This window comes from Salvelinus namaycush, chromosome 40 (assembly GCF_016432855.1).
Source record: "Salvelinus namaycush isolate Seneca chromosome 40, SaNama_1.0, whole genome shotgun sequence".
Classification (NCBI taxonomy): domain Eukaryota; kingdom Metazoa; phylum Chordata; class Actinopteri; order Salmoniformes; family Salmonidae; genus Salvelinus; species Salvelinus namaycush.
In genome coordinates, this window is record NC_052346.1 from 21,346,798 (window position 1) to 21,367,300 (window position 20,503).

Consider the following 20,503-nt stretch of genomic DNA (forward strand, 5'->3'; position numbering starts at 1 on the left):
TGTGGGAAGATTTTCCCATTTCTATCAAAGCTAAAAATACACCTAAGAAAACACACAGGAGAGAAACCTTATTCCTGCTCTGACTGTGTGGCGAGTTTCTCTCTTCTGGGCACCTTAAAAACACACCAACGTATACACACAGGAGAGAAGCCTTACGTCTGCTCTGACTGTGGAAAACGTTTTAAAACATCAAATGAGCTAAAATCTCATCAGAGAACACACACAGGAGAGAAGCCTTACGTCTGCCCTGACTGTGGAACTAGTTTCTCTCACCTTTCCACCTTAAAAACACACGAACGTATACATACAGGAGAGAAGCCTTACTGCTGCTCTGACTGTGGAAAACGGTTTCAAACATACGCTCAGCTAAAAGGTCATCAGAGAACACACACAGGAGAGAAGCCTTTCTTCTGCTCTGACTGTGGGGCGAGTTTCTCTCTTCTGGGCACCTTAAAAACACACCAACGTATACACACAGGAGAGAAGCCTTACGTCTGCTCTGACTGTGGAACTTGTTTCTCTCAACTTTCCCACTTAAAATCACATGAACGTGTACATACAGGAGAGAAGCCTTACTCCTGCTCTGACTGTGGAAAACGTTTTCAAACATACGCTCAGCTAAAGGTTCATCAGAGAACACACACAGGAGAGAAGCCTTACGTCTGCTCTGACTGTGGAACTTGTTTCTCTCAACTTTCCCACTTAAAATCACATGAACGTGTACATACAGGAGAGAAGCCTTACTCCTGCTCTGACTGTGGAAAACGTTTTAAAACATACGCTCAGCTAAAAGTTCATCAGAGAACACACGCATGAGAGAAGCCTGCTTATGTCTGCTCTGACTTTTGGGTGAGTTTCTCTCACCATAGCATCTTAACACACCAATGTATACACACAGGGGAGAAGCCTTACTCCTGCTCTGTGGAGGGGTGGGCGTGTAAGTCAAACGTCTAACCAAAAGCTGCGTGTTTGAATCTTATCAAGGAGGACTTTTAGCATTTTAGCTCATAGCAACTTTGTAACTACTTATTACTTTTTAGCTATGTTAGCATGTTAGCTAATCTTTTCCCTAAACCCATTTAACTCTACCTTAAAACTTCTTAGGGCTGCAATCCCGATAACGGGATCGATATGACAACAGCCAGTGGAAGTGCAGGGCGCCAAATTCAAAAAAACAAATCTAATAATTCAAATTCCTCAGACATAAATGTCTTATACCATTTAAAAGGTAATCTTGTTGTTAATCCCACCAAATTGTCCAATTTTTAAATATGCTTTTCAGCGAAAGCACCACAAACGATTATGTTAGGTCACACCAAACCACAATAAGCACAGCCATTTTTCCAGCCAAAGATAGGAGTCACAAAAAGCACAAATGGAGATAAAATGAATCACTAACCTTTGATGATCTTCATCAGATGACAATCATAGGACTTCATGTTACACAATACATGTATGTTTTGTTTGATAAAGTTCATATTTATATAAAAAAATCTGAGTTTACATTGGCGCGTTACATTCACTAGTTCCAAAAACATCCAGTTATTTTTGCATAGCCACATCGATTCAACAGAAATACTCATCATAAATGTAGATGATAATACAAGTTATACACATGGAATTATAGATATACCGCTCCTTAATGCAACTGCTGTGTACGATAATTTTTTTTTTTAAACTTTACGGAAAAAGCAAACCATGCAGTAATCTGAGACGGCGCTCAGAACAATAATCAAATTAGCCGCCATGTTGGAGTCAACAGAAACCGGAAATTACATGATAAATGTTCCCTTACCTTTGATCTTCATCAGAATGCACTCCCAGGAATCCCAGGTCCACAATAAATGCTTGATTTGTTCGATAATGTCCGTTATTTATGTCCAATTAGCTACTTTTGTTAGCGCGTTTGGTAAACAATTCCAAAGTCACGAAGCGCGTTCCCTAAAAGCTGACGAAATGTCCAAAAGTTCCGTAACAGTCAGTAGAAACATGTCAAACGATGTATTGAATCAATCTTTAGAATGTTGTTAACATAAATCTTGAATAACGTTCCAACCGGAGAATTACATTGACTTCAGATGAGCGATGGATCAGAGCTCCCTCTTTTATGTGAACGCACGCGCATGGTCAAAGAATGGTCAGGTCGTGGCAGACCTGACTAATTTCTCTCTCATTCGACTGCCCGTCACAGTAGAGGCATCAGACAAAGTTCTACAGATGGTTGACATCTAGTGGAAGCCGTAGGAAGTGAAAACTCATTCATATCTCGCTGTAATTTCAATGGGATCTTGGTTGAAAATCGACCAGCCTAATAATTTCCACTTCCTGTTTGGATTTTTTCTCAGGTTTTTGCCTGCCATATGAGTTCTGTTATACTCACAGACATAATTCAAACAGTTTTAGAAACTTCAGAGTGTGTTCTATCCAATACTACTAATACTATGCATATATTAGAAACTATGATTGAGGAGCAGGCCGTTTACTCTGGGCACCTCTGTGCACCTTTCATCCAAGCTACTCAATACTGCCTCTGCAGCCACAAGAAGTTAAACCCCTCACCCCTAACCTAGCTAAAGTTAGCAAGAACAAATTGGAATTCGTAACATATCATACATATTACAAGTTTGTAACATATTGTATGAATATCAATGCGTAAAATAACATTTGAATTGTAATTCATAACATACGATACGTCGTATTATACTGAACAACAATCTAAACGCAACAATTTCAAAGATTTACAGTTCGTATAAGGAAATCAGTCAATTGAAATAAATGAGGCCCTAATCTATGAATTTCACACGACTGGGCAGGGGCTCAGCCATGGGTGGGATTTGGCAGGGCATAGGCCCACTTGGGAGCCAGGCCCAGCCACTCAGCATGAGTTTTTCCCCAGAAAAGGTCTTTATTACAGACAGAAATACTACTCAGACCCCTCCCAGACAATCCTGCAGGTGAAGAGGTCCTGGGCTGCCGTGGTTACATGTGATCTGCAGTTGTGAGGCCGGTTGGATGTACTGCCAAATTCTCTAAAAGGATGTTTGTTACGGGATTTTTGTGTTTAATGACTAAAATATGTATACATTTGACTTAGATGTTACTGTATGAATGAAACTTATTATAATCATAATGCTGAGTGTAATATGTTCCTTGTTAGAAAGAATGGGTTTATCTTCAGACAGGCTAGAATGATGTCTCTACCCAGGGAGGGGAAAGACCTTGGGTTGGTTGCAGATAGTTGAACAGGTGGCAGACAGTAATGAGAACTGTACTGTACTGCCATTGTATCCAAGAGGAGGATGGACATTAAAACCTATGACATCTTTATTATATAACCTGATGTAAAATGTATTATGATCAGTACTCTCGAGAATAAACGCTATTGATTGATTTTAAGACTGGTTTCTGTCCATTTGGCTGATAATTATCTTACAAATTCTTATTTATGGGCAGAGTGTTTTAATTGAATTGGTTGATAAACATAGGAATTAAATTCCTTTAACAATGTTAGAGGTGTCATTTACATTACATTTAAGTCATTTAGCAGACGCTCTTATCCAGAGCGACTTACAAGTTGGGTCTTATGGTAGAGATATAAATATTGAGTTCTCTGGCAACAGCTCTGGTGGACATTCTTGCAGTCATCATGACAATTGCACATTCCCTAAACTTGAGACATCTGTGATGTTGTGTGGCCTTTTATTGTCCCCCAGCACAAGGTGCACCTGTGTAATGATAATGCTGTTTTATCAGCATCTTGATATGCCACACCTGTCAGGTGGATGGATTATCTTGACAAAGGCTGAAATGCTCACTAACAGGGATATAAACAAAGTTGTGCACAACATTTGAGAGACATTAGCTTTTTGTGCATATGGAACATTGCAGGATTTTTATTTCAGCTCATGAAACCAACACTTTACATGTTTAGTTTATATTTTAGTTCAGTTTATTTACTGTGATAGGTTACATTACATTGGACTAACATACTAAATGGAGTGGCATGGATGTTTTTTATATAATATAATACATTTTGCTCTGAGACCAGGTTGTCCCTCTGCAGTATTCTGTGGGAAGGAGCTAGTATACACTTTTTTTTATTTATTGAACCTTTGTTTAACTAGGCAAGTCAGTTAAGAACAAATTCTTATTTACAATGACGGCCAAGGAACAGTGCCTTGTTCAGAGGAAGAACAACAGATCTTTACCTTGTCAGCTCGGGCATTCGATCTAGCAACCTTTTGGTTACTGGTCCAAAGCTCTAACCACGAGGCTACCTTCCGCCCCTAACATGTATCAGATAGAGATGGTGTGATGATCACTTTTCATCACTAGTTTGGGGGGGATTGTTTTACAACTTTATTTAATGATACACAGTTTATGAAATGAATACATGTGTTTATTAATTGTCTTTAAAACTAGATTAGTTATTTTTGTTACTGATCATGAATGTGTTTGGATAACTGCATTGAAGCAAACTTTATTGATCTGCCAATGAAAAATAAAGTTACATGAATATGTACTGGTCAACCTCTTCTTCTCTTTAGTATTCAGTTCTTCATATTAGATCTGACAGTATGAATGGTTCTTATGGTTATATTCAGTTCTTCATATTAGATCTGACAGTATGAATGGTTCTTATGGGCTGAGTGCCTGGAGTGTTTTTGTATGACTACAGTCAGGAGTTCTCTCTGTCCCTGTAATTGAGTTGTTATTAAAGCCGCATACAGACATGGTCTCTTTTGTGTTTTCTTGAGTAAGGCAGCTCCAAAATGCAGGTCTTTCAGCCTAGCTCAGTGCTTTCTGTGGAGGTGGGGCAAGCCCACAGAAAATACGGAGCTTTGTGCCGGGATTGGCTCAGTGTTCTGTCATTCATGGGGACAATACATCACTGCCAAGTCTAAGGGTAGAACTTGAAAATTCAAGCCCCTTGGGTGCTGCCATAGAGTTACATTAGAAGTGCCCATCCAAGAAGGCTCAAGGTCATTGTCCACAGAGAAAATAACGTCAAATCATGTGATATCTACAGTCGCTTTGATTGGACTGATCATGTCAACATCATACTTTCAAAATCTGAGCTAGCAGTCATCATCATGAATCAAGTCGACGATCTACTGGCAAATCCTTTTTAATCTTTGTCATATGAAGAGAAATAATGATAAATTATAGATAAAGTATCGGTGCTCATCGGCCGTTGGACATAAACATTACCCAACAAGTTGGAAATTGCAAATTCAACAATGAGTGGTTTGTCAAGGAATCAGTGGCTAACTGCAAGCTTTGCAAAGCAATCATTAGCCTGCTATTCAGTGGAGTGGCTGTGTGGTCCCAAGTCTAAGATTAAGGGGCTCTTTTCCTAGTTTAAAATTGTAAACATTTAACATTGGCCGTGCTGTCAATGAAGCTTGATTTGTGCCGCCCTCAAAACAACTTAACTCGGTACTGCAAAATCTGACTTGAGTGAGTTCAAGACAACTGGGAACTCGGGGGAAAACAAGCTACGACTGAGAAAATAGGTTTTGAACTTTCATCCAACTCGGAATTGTAAATTGGGAACTCGGGCCTCTTTCTACAGCTACGACCTGAAGATCACTGACGTCATCATGATTCCTTTTTTTCTCTTTTTTTTTCGAGTTCCCAGTTGTCTTGAAAGCACCATAAATCCAGAGAACGCCAGAGTTTGATGACAAAATATGCCCACGATGGACTGCTGCGCCACCTTCCTGTTCAAGTGAGAACAGCACAACAAGGTGAGTCCAAAAATGTGTTGTATGCTGCTGCATAAATGATGTAATATGTGTGTAATATGTATATGCTACATGTGTATACTGTAGCTAAGAAAGTAATACTAAGTGTATGTTGTGTAGTAAGATGTTAGTAGCCCATGTGCCTCACCTTTGTAATTTGGTCTATTTTCACCTCTTAATTTTGCCTACTGTTCTGACTTGGTGGTTCACATGTAGCCTATAACCTGTTTTAGAGAAATGTAATCATTGAATATTGTAAGAATTTTAATTGTCTGCTTATATGCCCCTTAATTTATCCTACGGTTCTGACTTGGCGCACAGGGAGAACACTGTAAGAACGGCCCATGTTCTGAATTTTGTCGCTGTGCATTTCAAAAGTGGTGAACAAATAGTTATATTGACTACGTCCGTCCTAGCTCGCTCATTAATGTCTTAATCGAAATTACGGTTTGCCTCCTATCCGCTTGTCGTCCCCTTATGCCATAGTTTGTACATATCAATTGTAAGTAGAAACCACATTTGTTAAAGCAAGTCAGCCATGTTTTTTTTTTAAATGAGGCTGAATGAACTGTTTCGTTGCCAGACAAGGCTCCGCTGATAGCCAGGTGTAGCAGTGGTAAGTTGTTTGGACTATGCTTCTCGGTCAGCTTTATGTAACAGTTTGTGGGCACCCTTTCTCACCGTTATAGTGCAATTAATGTATTGTTTAGTAATGTGTTGTGTAGTGGCTTTGCTGGCATGCATCCCACTTTTTTATTTAATCTTTATTTAAGAGTTAAGAAGAAATTCTTATTTACAATGACGGCCAAACCCGGACGATGCTTGGCCAATTGTGCGCTTCCCTATGGCACTCCCAATCACGGTCGGATGTGATTTAGCCTGGATTCGAACCAGGGACTGTAGTGATGCCTCTTGCACTGAGATGCAGTGCCTTAGACCCCTGCGCCACTCGGGAGCCTTTAAAAGGTTTGCGCCCAACGTGGGGCAGGAGTTTGACGTCACAAGCGGGGAGCCCAGCCAACAGAGACTTGAGAAATGTGTTGGTACTCTTCTCCAGATCTGTGCCTCGCCACAAACCTGTCTCGAAGCTCGACGGACAATTTCTTTGATTTCATTGCTTGGTTTTTGCTCTGACATGCACTGTCAACTGTGGGACCTTATATATACAGGTGTGTTCCTTTTCCAAACATGTCCAATCATTTGAATTTACCACAGGTGGATTCCAGTCAACTTGTAGAAACATCTCAAGGATGATCAATGGAAACCGGATGCACTTGAGCTCAATTTGGCGTCTCAGAGCAAAGGGTCTGAATACTTACCAAATAAGGTATAAATTTGCTAAAATTTCTAAAAACCTGTTTTCGGTTTATCATTATGGGCTATTGTGTTTATATTGACAAGGGGAAAAATGCATTTAATCAATTTTCGAATAAGGCTGTAACGTAACAAAATGTGGAAAAAGTCACGGGCTCTTATATAATGCCCTGTATATGCTTCAAACAGATGTAAGGTTCTGAAATGGTAAACACAATGACATAATGGAAAATGCATGTCCAATGGTTATCTCTGTATTAGTATTACCCACATTAAAACACCTAGATAGAGCAGTGGTTATCTCTGTATTAGTATTACCAACATTAAAACACCAACAGTGGGGAGGACAAGAATTTGATACACTGCTGATTTTGCAGGTTTTCCTACTTACAAAGCATGTAGAGGTCTGTAATTTTTATCATAGGTACACTGAATCTAAAACAAAGAGACGGAATCTAAAACAAAAATCCAGAAAATCACATTGTATGTTTTTTAAGTAATTAATTTGCATTTCCACCTCCATGCTGAATAAAATTCCATTTAGTAAGTAACCATCTGTCTTAGGTAAGTTTTTCTGGTTACATATCACACTATTTTGAGAGTCCCGGATTTATATTTACTATGTTACATCTAGTCTATGAGACGAGGCTGCACCTTAACCTACATTATAAACACGCAGGTCAAGAGGTGTGTTTTCCCTTCAACATCTGAATGTGGCATAAGCTCACCCACCTCACATCATGAATCTAAAATAGTTAATAACTTTGGCTGTGAGTGACGGGAAAAAATCAGACTAAGGCAATTACTTGAATAATTCAAAGGATGTTTTATTTACAAACTTGATAACCAAATTGTCATTTTTTTTATTGACTTCGCTATGAACTGAACTGCAGTACGGAAAATGCCCTCTGAGCACAGTGGAAAGCATGCTGATAGACTGGAAGCCTGCCCCCTTGATCCGAGAAGGGTGTAATTGCAGACCGCAATTAGGGGCGTTCTCTGATATCAGGTGTTTCATGATATCTAGTTTACACCAATTGATGCTCCCCATTGGTCCGTGGCCGTTTCTTTTGCGTTGGGGACAACAGTTGTTGACAAATTTAGCATTGTAGCTAAACCATAACCCTTTTCCAAACCTTAATCTCAGTCTCCTAACTGCCACGTTAGTTATCCAAACCTGCATGGTAAACAAATCCCTAACCCTCACCCTTTTCCTAACCTTAACCTCAGTCTCCTAACCTGCCAAGCTAATTCACCTAACCTGCCACTAATTCTCCTAACCTGCCACTAATTCTCCTAACCTGCCACTTGAATTATCCTAACCTGCCACTTTAATTATCCTAACCTGTTATGTATGCTATGTTCCTAGTTAAATAAATACTTGTTTTTTTTAACAAATTGTGTCCATCAGTTTCATAACACCGGAACTGACCAATGGCGTGTATCAATTGTTATTATAACAGGGAACATCCACATCAAGAAACTGTACAGTCGTGGCCAAAAGTTTTGAGAATGACACAAATATTAATTTCCACAAAGTTTGCTGCTTCAGTGTCTTTAGATATTTTTGTCAGATGTTACTATGGAATACTGAAGTATAATTACAAGCATTTCATATGTGTCAAAGGCTTTTATTGACAATTACATGAAGTTGATGCAAAGAGTCAATATTTGCAGTTTTGGCCCTTCTTTTTCTAAGACTTTTGCAATCTGCCTTGGCATGCTGTCAATTAACTTCTCGGCCATATCCTGACTGATGGCAGCCCATTCTATGCTTGGAGTGTGTCAGAATGTGTGGGTTTTTGTTTGTCCACCCGCCTCTTGTGGCTTGACCACAAGTTCTCAATGGGATTAAGGTCTGGGGAGTTTCCTAGCCATAGACCCAAAATATTGATGTTTTGTTCCCCGAGCCACTTAGTTATCTCTTTTGCCTTATGGCAAGGTGCTCCATCATGCTGGAAAAGGTATTGTTCGTCACCAAACTGTTCCTGGATGGTTGGGAGAAGTTGCTCTCAGAGGATGTGTTGGTACCATTCTTTATTCATGGCTGTGTTCTTAGGCACAATTGTGAGTGAGCTAATCCCTTGGCTGAGAAGCAACCCCACACATGAATGGTCTCAGGATGCTTTACTGTTGGCATGCCACAGGACTGATGGTAGCGCTCACCTTGTCTTCTCTGGACAAGCTTTTTCCGGATGCCCCAAACAATCGGAAAGGGGATTCATCAGAGAAAATGACTTTACCCCAGTCATCAGCAGTCCATTCCCTGTACCATTTGCACAATATCAGTCTGTCCCTGATGTTTTTCCTGGAGAGAAGTGGCTTCTTTGCTGCCCTTGACACCAGGCCATCCTCCAAAAGTCTTTGTCTCACTGTGCGTGCAGATGCACTCACACCTGCCTGCTGCCATTCCTGAGCAAGCTCTGTACTGGTGGTGCCCCGATCCCGCAGCTGAATCAACTTTAGGAGACGGTCCTGGCGCTTGCTGGACTTTCTTGGGTGCCCTGAAGCCTTCTTCACAACAATTGAACCGCTCTCCTTGAAGTTCTTATGATCCGATAAATGGTTGATTTAGGTGCAATCTTACTGGCAGCGATATCCTTGCCTGTGATGCCCTTTTTGTGCAAAGCAATGATGACAGCACATGTTTCCTTGCAGGTAACCATGATTGACAGTGGAAGAACAAGGATTCCAAGCACCACCCTCCTTTTAAAGCTTCCAGTCTGTTATTCGAACTCAATCAGCATGACAGAGTGATCTCCAGCCTTGTCCTCGTCAACACTCACACCTGTGTTAACGAGAGAATCACTGACATGTCACCTGGTCCTTTTGTGTCAGGGCTGAAATGCGGTGAAAATGTTTTTTGGGGATTCAGTTAATTTGCATGGCAAAGAGAGTCTGCAATTAATTGCAATTCATCTGATCACTCTTCATAGCATTCTGGAGTATATGCAAATTGCCATCATACAAACTGAGGCAGCAGACTGTGAAAATTTATATTTGTGTCATTCTCAAAACTTTTGGCCACGACTGTACAGTAGTTCTCCTACTGGGTGGCGCAGGGAATAGTTGAAAGAGCGATTGGTGCTGAGGAAGCTATGGTAGTGGATGACCCGCAGCCTGTTGAGATTCCTAACGTCGTTCACCAGTTGAAGGATACCGATTGTAAAGATGAATTGTACGTGCTGCTGAAAGGTTTTTGGGAGTTCAGGAATTAACATTGGAAGCATTGCAGGCAGTGGTTGAAAAAGTACCTAATTGTCATATGTGAGTAAAAGTAAAGATACTTGAGTCCTTTCCTATTAAGGTAAAAGTGAAAGCCACCCAGTAAAATACTACTTGAGTAAAAGTCTAAAAGTATTTGGTTTAGGCGGTCAGATGCCGAACAGTTGCTATACCAAGTGGTGATGCAGCGTCAAAACGTCATCAGAACGCGCAACAGGACATTGTACTGTCTACACTCGGTTTGTTGTTTACATTAAAACATTTTCATTAAATCAATTTTAATCCGAACAAACGTTTTGTTGCTAAGGATTCCACGACGCGGTTAGCCTTTACGGCTGGGACTGAGCAGTTTGTGTTCCTTTGTTTTGCGTGGGTTCAGTGAGTGCTAGCTGGCTGTACTACAGACACCTGTCGTCGTCGTGGGAAAGACTCATTGTTATCTTTTGGTAAAACACCTGGTTGCAGGAGATCCTGAGGGAAATCGACGAGTATCAACAGCTTTACGCTATGGAGGAACAACATACTCCTTCGTGGAAAGATCCGACCACCTCACAAAATAACTTTAACCCGACAAAAAAAAGAAAAACAGATTCATCTACAGACACGGACGATTTACTTAGCAGGGCTGAAGGGGGGGTTTGGAGATCAGCCAGAGTGTAAAGAGAAAAAAGAGAAAAAACAAGACACTCACAGCCAAGGTAAAAATCCACGATTCCAACATGGATTGTCTACTCAGGGAAAACAGGGTGATGGAGTCGCTACTAGACATGCGTGAAAATCTATTTTTTTCTGGGATTCCTGAGGACGCATCCAATAATCCAGAGGGCGCGATCAGAGAATTCATGCAATCCACCTTGAAACTTCCTATAGAGTCTGTAAACAAGGTGGCTTTCCACCGAATACACAGACTTGGAGCTCGGAGCGACAAGACCAAGGGTCCCCGACCGATCATCGCAAAATTTGAACACTACCAAAGAAAAGGAGCTGATCAAAAGCAGAGGAAGGGAGTTTAAAGGGACCAAATTCGGTCTCAATGACCAATTTCTAAGGGAGATAAACGAACGTCGTAAGAGACTGTATCCGGTACAAAGACAACAAAGGAAGGATGGTAGGCGTGCCTTTATCATTGTGGACCAACTCTTTATAGATGGACAGCTATTCCGAGACAGCTCCATAACACCGTGGCTGTACTAAATTCTACAGGGACTTCAGGTTACGAGAAAAAAATAGAAGATATGGGAACTGTAAAATTATCTGAACATTATGAAGTGGATATGAACACACACATACTCAATTACATGCTTGCTTACACATACGGACTTATACACACACACACACACCTGATCTCGCTCTCCTCTCTCTCTCTCTTTTCTCAGCTCTTCTCTCCCTTTCTCTCTCTTGTTGAGAACTGTTTTATAATTTAATGTGTTTATTGTTTGTCTATCTTTTTAATGTATTTGTCTACACGTTTATATATGTTTACAACAAGCAAGGGGAAGATATCAGAATAGGGGCATTGGGGAATAATAACATATTGTATGGAAAACATTTGTACTGTAGTGAAGTCGTCTCTAGAGTAATGCAAGGTCTCTTTCATGATCATGTGAAACGTCAATTGCTATGGAAATGCTGGGCTATATTTTTCAATTATGTTAAAGGTAATTATGATGCAACTATGATGGTGATACGATATGGATTACAATTATCATCATGAATATCAAGGCTATACGCACTACATGTTACACACATAGACACTGAACCATGCAAATTGGCAGAGTTATTATTTATTTGGACATCACAGATTATAGTCTTACTCTTATACAGACATTGTACACACTCTCACTATATCCCATCCAATATCATACACATCAACCTACTCAGATTTGCCACACACATAATATCTTGTCTCAATTTTCTAACATCTGTGGCATTGGCTCACAGGCAAACAGGCAAGGGAATAAAACAAATATTGCTAGAACCTATTTCTTGAATTCTAATTATCAGACATTTGAAAGCTCTAGTTTTGACCTTCATAATACCTCTGATGGCAGTAACTTTACAAGCACTAATTATGGTCAATTTTGACTGAGAATAGTATCTAGTTACAGTAAGGGGTGAAATAAGTATAGCCAGTTATAATTGTAATGGTTTAGCAGTTTATAAAAAAAGATCCGTCTTTACATGGCTAAAAGAAAAGGAATATAACATATACTGTTTACAGGAAACTCACTCTACATCCTTAGATGAAGTTGCGTGGGAAAAGGAATGGGGAAAGGGTGTGATGACATTAATTAACAATCATTTCGATCTGAATGTGCAAATAATAGGAATGATTCGCAAGGAAGGTGGATCCTTTTGAATATGAAAGTGAACGAAAAAGAGATTTGGCTCATTAATTTATATGGTCCAAATCAGGATGATCCACATTTCTTCGAGAACATTTATACCAATTTATTGAACTTACAGGCAACAGATGATCTAATCATTATGGTAGGAGACTATAACACAGTGTTAAGTACCTCAATGGACCCTAAAGCTAATCACTCTACAAACTATCATCACCGTGCCCTTAAGGAAATCAGAAATATTATGGACACATTAGAAATAGTGGATATTTGGAGACTAAAAAACCCCAACCTAGTGAGATATACATGGAGGAGACTTAATCAAGCTAGTCGTCTTGACTACTTTCTTGTCTCTTTCTCTCTTGCATCAAAGGTTTAAAACTTTTTAATAGGAGACAGAATGCGATCGGATCATCATCTAATTGGCATTCACATAACTCTTATAGGTTTTCCACGTGGACGTGGATATTGGAAATTTAATCAAAGTTTACTGGAGGACAACTTATTTTTAACTAAGACAAAATAATTTATAACTGATTTTTTCCCCAGTATAATATAGGTTCAGCAAATCCGTTTGCTGTTTGGTATACCTTTAAATATACCTTAAGGGGTCATTCAATTCAATATTCATCAATAATAAAAAAGCAGTTTCTGGCTAAAGAGCCAAGACTAACAAGGGAAATCCATGAACTAATAGTACAGGTAGATAGCAATAAAAAGGATACTACAGAGATACAAAATAAGTTAGAGGAAAAACAAAAAGAACTTGAGGAACTTATTCAAGAACGATCTAATGTAATCTATTACAAAAATAAAGCAAACTGGATGGAATATGGAGAAAAATGCACAAAATTCTTCCTGAATCTCCAATACAGGAACGCTAACAAAAATAATTTGCAGGAACTCGTTACTGAAGACGGAGTCATCTATGATTCCCCGAATGATATTTTAAAAGAGGATGCTAATTATTTTAGGCAGATGTTCTCTTTTCCATCTCATCCTTTCCCGCTGAATGAAGATTATTGTAAGGAATTCTTTACAAATAATATAAAAAAATGGAAAATTAACAAATGTACAGAAAGATCAGTGCAAAGGCCAAATTACAGAGGAATAACTTTTTGAAGCAATTAAATCCTTTCAGTCTGGAAAAAACCCAGGGCTTGATGGCATACCTGTAACGATCGTCGGATGAGGAATAGGAAGGATCGGACCAAAACGCAGTGTGGTAAGTGTCCATGTTAACTTTAATAAATAAACTGAACACTGCAATAACAAATAAAACAACCAAGAGAGTGAACGAAACGAAACAGTTCTGTAAGGTGAAGACACACAAAACAACTACCCACATGGGACAAGAACATCCCTGCCGGCCAAACCCTCTCCTGGATTACACTGGGCCAATTGTGCACCGCCCCATGGGTCTCCCAGTCGTGGCCGGCTGTGACAGAGCCTGGACTCGAACCAGGATCTCTAGTGGCACAGCTAACAGCAGTGCATTAGACCACTGTGCCACTCGGGAGGCCTGATATTTACATTTCTTATTCACTACCGGTATTCTAGTTGGTAGCAATACACCAATAGGTGAAGCCTGAAATAAAACATTGAAGAAGAACTAGCACTAAAAGTGACGTTAGGATATATAAGTTATCCTGTACAAGCTTTTGTGCTGAATACATTACGTTGTTACAGGTGTCAAGGTTATGGGCATGTGGCAGCAGTGTGTAGGAGGGAGGTTCCTGGGTGTGAGAAGTGTGCAGAAGGGCATGAGACAAAGGAATGTGTAGCATTGGGGAAAGTAGTGGTATGTGTTAATTGTAGGGGTTCCCATGGGGCTGGGGATCAGAAATGTCCCGTGCGAGAGAGGCAGGTTGAGTTTTCCAGGGTTAGGGTAGTGTAGAAGTTGTCATATGCTGAGGCAGTGAAGAAAGTAGAGGAAGATGGGTCAAGGGGGAGGGATTCTGAGAGGAGCGGTGTGAGTAGTAGATTTGTACCAGTACAGAGGTGTTAAACCAACAAGTGATATATTTTTCGGTAAGATTGGATTTTTGTCATTTATAGCAATGGTTATCAACTGTACTGAAGGGATGGAATGTAGGTCGCAGAAAACTGAGGTTCTGGTGGCAGCTGCAGAGAGGTATTTGTGTGTGCGAGATTTGACATCAAAAGAGTTACAGGGTGTGTTAAGTGGTGGTGTCCCATCCTTTCAGGTTGTTGGCCTGAGATAGCACTAAATAGATTTAAATAGTGGAGTAGGGTGGTATATTTGTGAGTGTAGATAGTCGCGTATTTGTTTATTTTTCCAAGCGAAGTATTAACGAGTTGTACTCCAGTCTAGTAGGTGGCGGTAATGCAACATGCATTGGATGCCAACTGCCGTTAAAACCTCAGAAGAAGAAGGAGCACTAGAACTGTGCTATGAAGACGATAGATTTTGTGTCCGTTTCAAATGTATTACTACAGGTATGTAATAGCACGTTTACACTTTATAATATCGAAAGAACATGTCATAACATGTTAGGTAGCAAATCTGTCAAGGTATTGTCACGTTTGGTAAAGGTTTTATGACGTTTTTGTTGTGTCAAACCGAGTGAGTGAAGATCGTGATAAGTCACATCGTTAGAGACTGGGTTTGTCTGATTGAATGAATATACATTATTTCGTCAAGATAAATTCATAAAGAATCCATGTGTTTGAGATTTCTGAGTTCGTTTTACATGTTATTGTTTTGTTGTGTAATGTTTGTTTTACGAGCTGATAAAATGGCGGCGGCAACTCTGTCTGAGTCAATGGACTTCAGTGCAGGCAGTGAGGTTGCACCAGAGAGACAATTTCACAGTTGCTCTACTGTTTTGAAGCTGAATGTAATGATTATCAGTTTTCTACATGTGTACTAATATTCAGACACATTCAGTTGTTTCTATGTTATCTATTTTTGTTACTATGGTGTGAATGGTAAATACAAATGGTTTTTGTTTTTGCGAGTTGAATCACATTGTATTGGTCACATGCGCCAAATACAATGTGTAGACTTTACACTGAAACTCTTCCTTCCAATAATACATAGTTAATAAATATAACAACTGGTAGACTTTACAGTGAAAAGCTTCCTTCCAATAATGCATAGTTAATAAATATAACAACTGGTAGACTTTACAGTGAAACTCTTCCTTCCAATAATACATAGTTAATAAATAAAGGGAAATATTTTCTAAAGAAAGTAATAGTAGCACAAGGAGTACCAGTACCGAGTCAATGTGCAGGGTGGTAATACAGGATCAATGTGCAGGGTGGTAATACAGGATCAATGTGCAGGGTGGTAATACAGGATCAATGTGCAGGGTGGTAATACAGGATCAATGTGCAGGGTGGTAATACAGGATCAATGTGCAGGGTGGTAATACAGGATCAATGTGCAGGGTGGTATAATACAGGATCAATGTGCAGGGTGGTAATACAGGATGAATCTGCAGGGTGGTAATACAGGATCAATTTGCAGGGTGGTAATACAGGATCAATGTGCAGGGTGGTAATACAGGATCAATGTGCAGGGTGGTAATACAGGATCAATGTGCAGGGTGGTAATACAGGATCAATGTGCAGGGTGGTAATACAGGATCAATGTGCAGGGTGGTAATACAGGATGAATCTGCAGGGTTAATTGAGGTAATACAGGATGAATCTGCAGGATTAATTGTGGTAATACAGGATGAATCTGCAGGGTTAATTGAGGTAATACAGGATGAATCTGCAGGATTAATTGATGTAATACAGGATGAATCTGCAGGGTTAATTGAGGTAATACAGGATGAATCTGCAGGGTTAATTGTGGTAATACAGGATCAATCTGCAGGGTTAATTGAGGTAATACAGGATGAATCTGCAGGGTTAATTGTGGTAATACAGGATCAATCTGCAGGGTTAATTGAGGTAATACAGGATGAATCTGCAGGGTTAATTGAGGTAATACAGGATGAATCTGCAGGATTAATTGATGTAATACAGGATGAATCTGCAGGGTTAATTGAGGTAATACAGGAGGAATCTGCAGGGTTAATTGTGGTAATACAGGAGGAATCTGCAGGGTTAATTGAGGCAATACAGGATGAATCTGCAGGGTTAATTGAGGTAATACAGGATGAATCTGCAGGGTTAATTGTGGTAATACAGGAGGAATCTGCAGGGTTAATTGAGGCAATACAGGATGAATCTGCAGGGTTAATTGAGGTAATACAGGATGAATCTGCAGGGTTAATTGAGGTAATACAGGATGAATCTGCAGGATTAATTGATGTAATACAGGATGAATCTGCAGGGTTAATTGAGGTAATACAGGATGAATCTGCAGGGTTAATTGAGGTAATACAGGAGGAATCTGCAGGGTTAATTGTGGTAATACAGGATCAATCTGCAGGGTTAATTGAGGTAATACAGGATGAATCTGCAGGGTTAATTGTGGTAATACAGGATCAATCTGCAGGGTTTATTGAGGCAATACAGGAGGAATCTGCAGGGTTAATTGTGGTAATACAGGATCAATCTGCAGGGTTAATTGAGGTAATACAGGATGAATCTGCAGGGTTAATTGTGGTAATACAGGATCAATCTGCAGGGTTAATTGAGGTAATACAGGATGAATCTGCAGGGTTAATTGAGGTAATACAGGATGAATCTGCAGGGTTAATTGAGGTAATACAGGATGAATCTGCAGGGTTAATTGAGGTAATACAGGATCAATCTGCAGGGTTAATTGAGGTAATACAGGATCAATCTGCAGGGTTAATTGAGGTAATACAGGATGAATCTGCAGGGTTAATTGTGGTAATACAGGATGAATCTGCAGGGTTAATTGAGGTAATACAGGATGAATCTGCAGGGTTAATTGAGGTAATACAGGATGAATCTGCAGGGTTAATTGAGGTAATTCAGGATGAATCTGCAGGGTTAATTGAGGTAATACAGGATGAATCTGCAGGGTTAATTGAGGTAATACAGGATGAATCTGCAGGGTTAATTGAGGTAATACAGGATCAATCTGCAGGGTTAATTGAGGTAATACAGGATGAATCTGCAGGGTTAATTGTGGTAATACAGGATGAATCTGCAGGGTTAATTGTGGTAATACTGAGGAACTCGACGCTCTCGCTCCACTACATCCCCGTCAAGGTGAATGGGGGGCGTGTTCAGCCCTCTGTTTCCTTTAGTCCTTGACAAGCTCCTTAGTTTTGCCCATGTTGAGGGAGAGGTTGTTGTCCTAGCACCACACTGCCAGGTCTCTGACCTACTCCCTATAGGCTGTCTCGTCGTCGTCGGTGATCAAGCTTACCACCGTAGGCGTTTAAATGTATTATGCGAGAAATGGCGATGTAAACGGCCACTACCGCTCGGGAAACCATGCAGTTTATTACAGATTAAACAACAGGATTACCTTCACAGCTTGGTGAAAGTGCAAGGTTATCTTGATACTCCTTTCCAATACATTTCCAGGGTCTTATTCTGGTGACATTGTGATCGATGCTTGACTGCCGTTTGACAAATAAAAACACACCTCTTGATCTGCGTGTTTATAATGTAGGTCAAGGAGCAGCCTCGTCTCATAGACTAGATGTAACATAGTAAATATAAATCTGGGACTCTTAAAATAGTGTGATAGGTAAAATAAAAAAAGAAATAAATGAATAAAAAAACACAAAACTAATAAAGGAACACACAGTCACCAACAATATATCCCTGGCGTCAATACTTTCAACTGGCTCAGCTCGCTGTTACAGTACAGCACCACCAAATTCCATTTATTAAGTAACCATCTGTCTTATGTAACCATAAAAACGTAACATATCATACTCTTTTTTTATTCATTTATTTCTGGTACTCTCCTACCTGAGAGGCATGAGGCCTGTGTGGCGTTGCACTGTTAAAATCATCCCAGTGTGGAGATGAAACACCTGTGTGTTGCAAAGCCACATGCTCTGTCCTCTCTGATCTACCTAGGTGTTTTAATGTGGATAATACAGAGATAATACTAATACAGAGATAACCACTGCTCTACTTAGGTGTTTTAATGTGGGTAATACAGAGATAATACTAATACCGAGAGAACCACTGCTCTACCTAGGTGTTTTAATGTGGGTAATACTAATACAGAGATAACCACTGATCTACCTAGGTGTTATAATGTGGGTAATACAGAGATAATACTAATACCGAGAGAACCACTGCTCTACCTAGGTGTTTTAATGTGGGTAATACAGAGATAATACTAATACAGAGATAACCACTGCTCTTCCTAGGTGTTTTAATGTGGGTAATACAGAGATAATACTAATACCGAGAGAACCACTGCTCTACCTAGGTGTTTTAATGTGGGTAATACAGAGATAATACTAATACAGAGAGAACCACTGCTCTACCTAGGTGTTTTAATGTGGGTAATACAGAGATAATACTAATACCGAGAGAACCACTGCTCTACCTAGGTGTTATAATGTGGGTAATACAGAGATAATACTAATACCGAGAGAACCACTGCTCTACCTAGGTGTTATAATGTGGGTAATACAGAGATAATACTAATACAGAGATAACCACTGATCTACCTAGGTGTTTTAATGTGGATAATACTAATACAGAGATAACCACTGCTCTACCTAGGTGTTTTAATTTGGATAATACTAATACAGAGATAATACTAATACAGAGACAACCACTTATCTACCCAGGTGTTTTAATGTGGGTAATACTAATACAGAGATAACCACTGCTCTACCTAGGTGTTTTAATGTGAATAATACTTGTACAGAGATAATACTAATACCGAGATAACCACTGCTCTACCTAGGTGTTTTAATGTGAATAATACTTGTACAGAGATAATACTAATACAGAGAGAACCACTGCTCTACCTAGGTGTTTTAATGTGGGTAATACAGAGATAATACTAATACCGAGAGAACCACTGCTCTACCTAGGTGTTTTAATGTGGATAATATGAATACAGAGATAATACTAATAGAGAGAACCACTGCTCTTCCTAGGTGTGTAATGTTTATGTCCAATGGCCGATGAGCACCGATACGTTTTATCTATAATTTCTCATTATTTCTCTAGGCTGAAACACCTTCATTTTGGAGCTGCCTTACTCAAAACAAAAGAGGGGGAGTGGTCGGTACTGTTTGATTAATTGTTCATATCACACACTCTTTCTCCACACACACACACACACACACATACACACACTCCCCCCTATATCTACCTCTCCCAGCAGGTCAGTCCATTACTCTCTCTTTCTCTCACTTTCTCTGTCCTCTCTCTGTCCTCTCTCCCTCTCTCCCTCTCTCTGTCCTCTCTCCCTCTCTCTGTCCTCTTTCTCTTTTTCTGTCCTCTTTCTCTTTTTCTGTCCTCTTTCTCTGTCCTCTCTCTGTCCTCTCTCCCTCTCTCTGTCCTCTCTCCCTCTCTCTGTCCTCTCTCCCTCTCTCTGTCATCTCTCCCTCTCTCTGTCATCTCTCCCTCTCTCTGTCCTCTGTAATTTAAAGTGTGTACTTTGTCTAATGTGAATTAATGTTTTACATTTACATTTACATTTAAGTCATTTAGCAGACGCTCTTATCCAGAGCGTTTTGTTGTCAATGATTAATTACCTGATATATGGAAATGAGAGAAATTAACAAAATAACATTTTTATTATGTTATAATAAAGAAAGTGGCAGAACTGTCAAGACAATAACTTTTTGTGTCCGTTTCTCATTATATCTACAGGACGACTTGAATTAAGTCTGAAGCCGGTAACATCAACAGTGAGGACAAACCCATCCTGCCTCTTTCCTTCCACACTGAGTAGAAACCTACAGTCACTGGGTCCTGATTGTGACAGTGGAG

At 39.8% G+C, this 20,503-nt stretch overlaps 1 protein-coding gene and 1 long non-coding RNA gene across 2 annotated transcripts; both read left to right on the top strand.

Annotated features, from left to right (window-relative positions):
• Positions 1 to 1,170, top strand: LOC120033326 (zinc finger and SCAN domain-containing protein 2-like; the record flags this gene model as incomplete). The annotated part of the gene is made up of 2 exons (XM_038979627.1): positions 1 to 347; positions 432 to 1,170. Coding segments are annotated over 2 exons (732 nt in total), but the record flags the coding sequence as incomplete, so codon positions are not given.
• Positions 1,171 to 15,009: 13,839 nt separating this feature from the next.
• On the top strand, positions 15,010 to 20,503 carry LOC120033330. Its single transcript, XR_005473938.1, has 3 exons — positions 15,010 to 15,091; positions 19,736 to 19,892; positions 20,384 to 20,503. It is a non-coding gene; the product is annotated as an uncharacterized LOC120033330 (long non-coding RNA).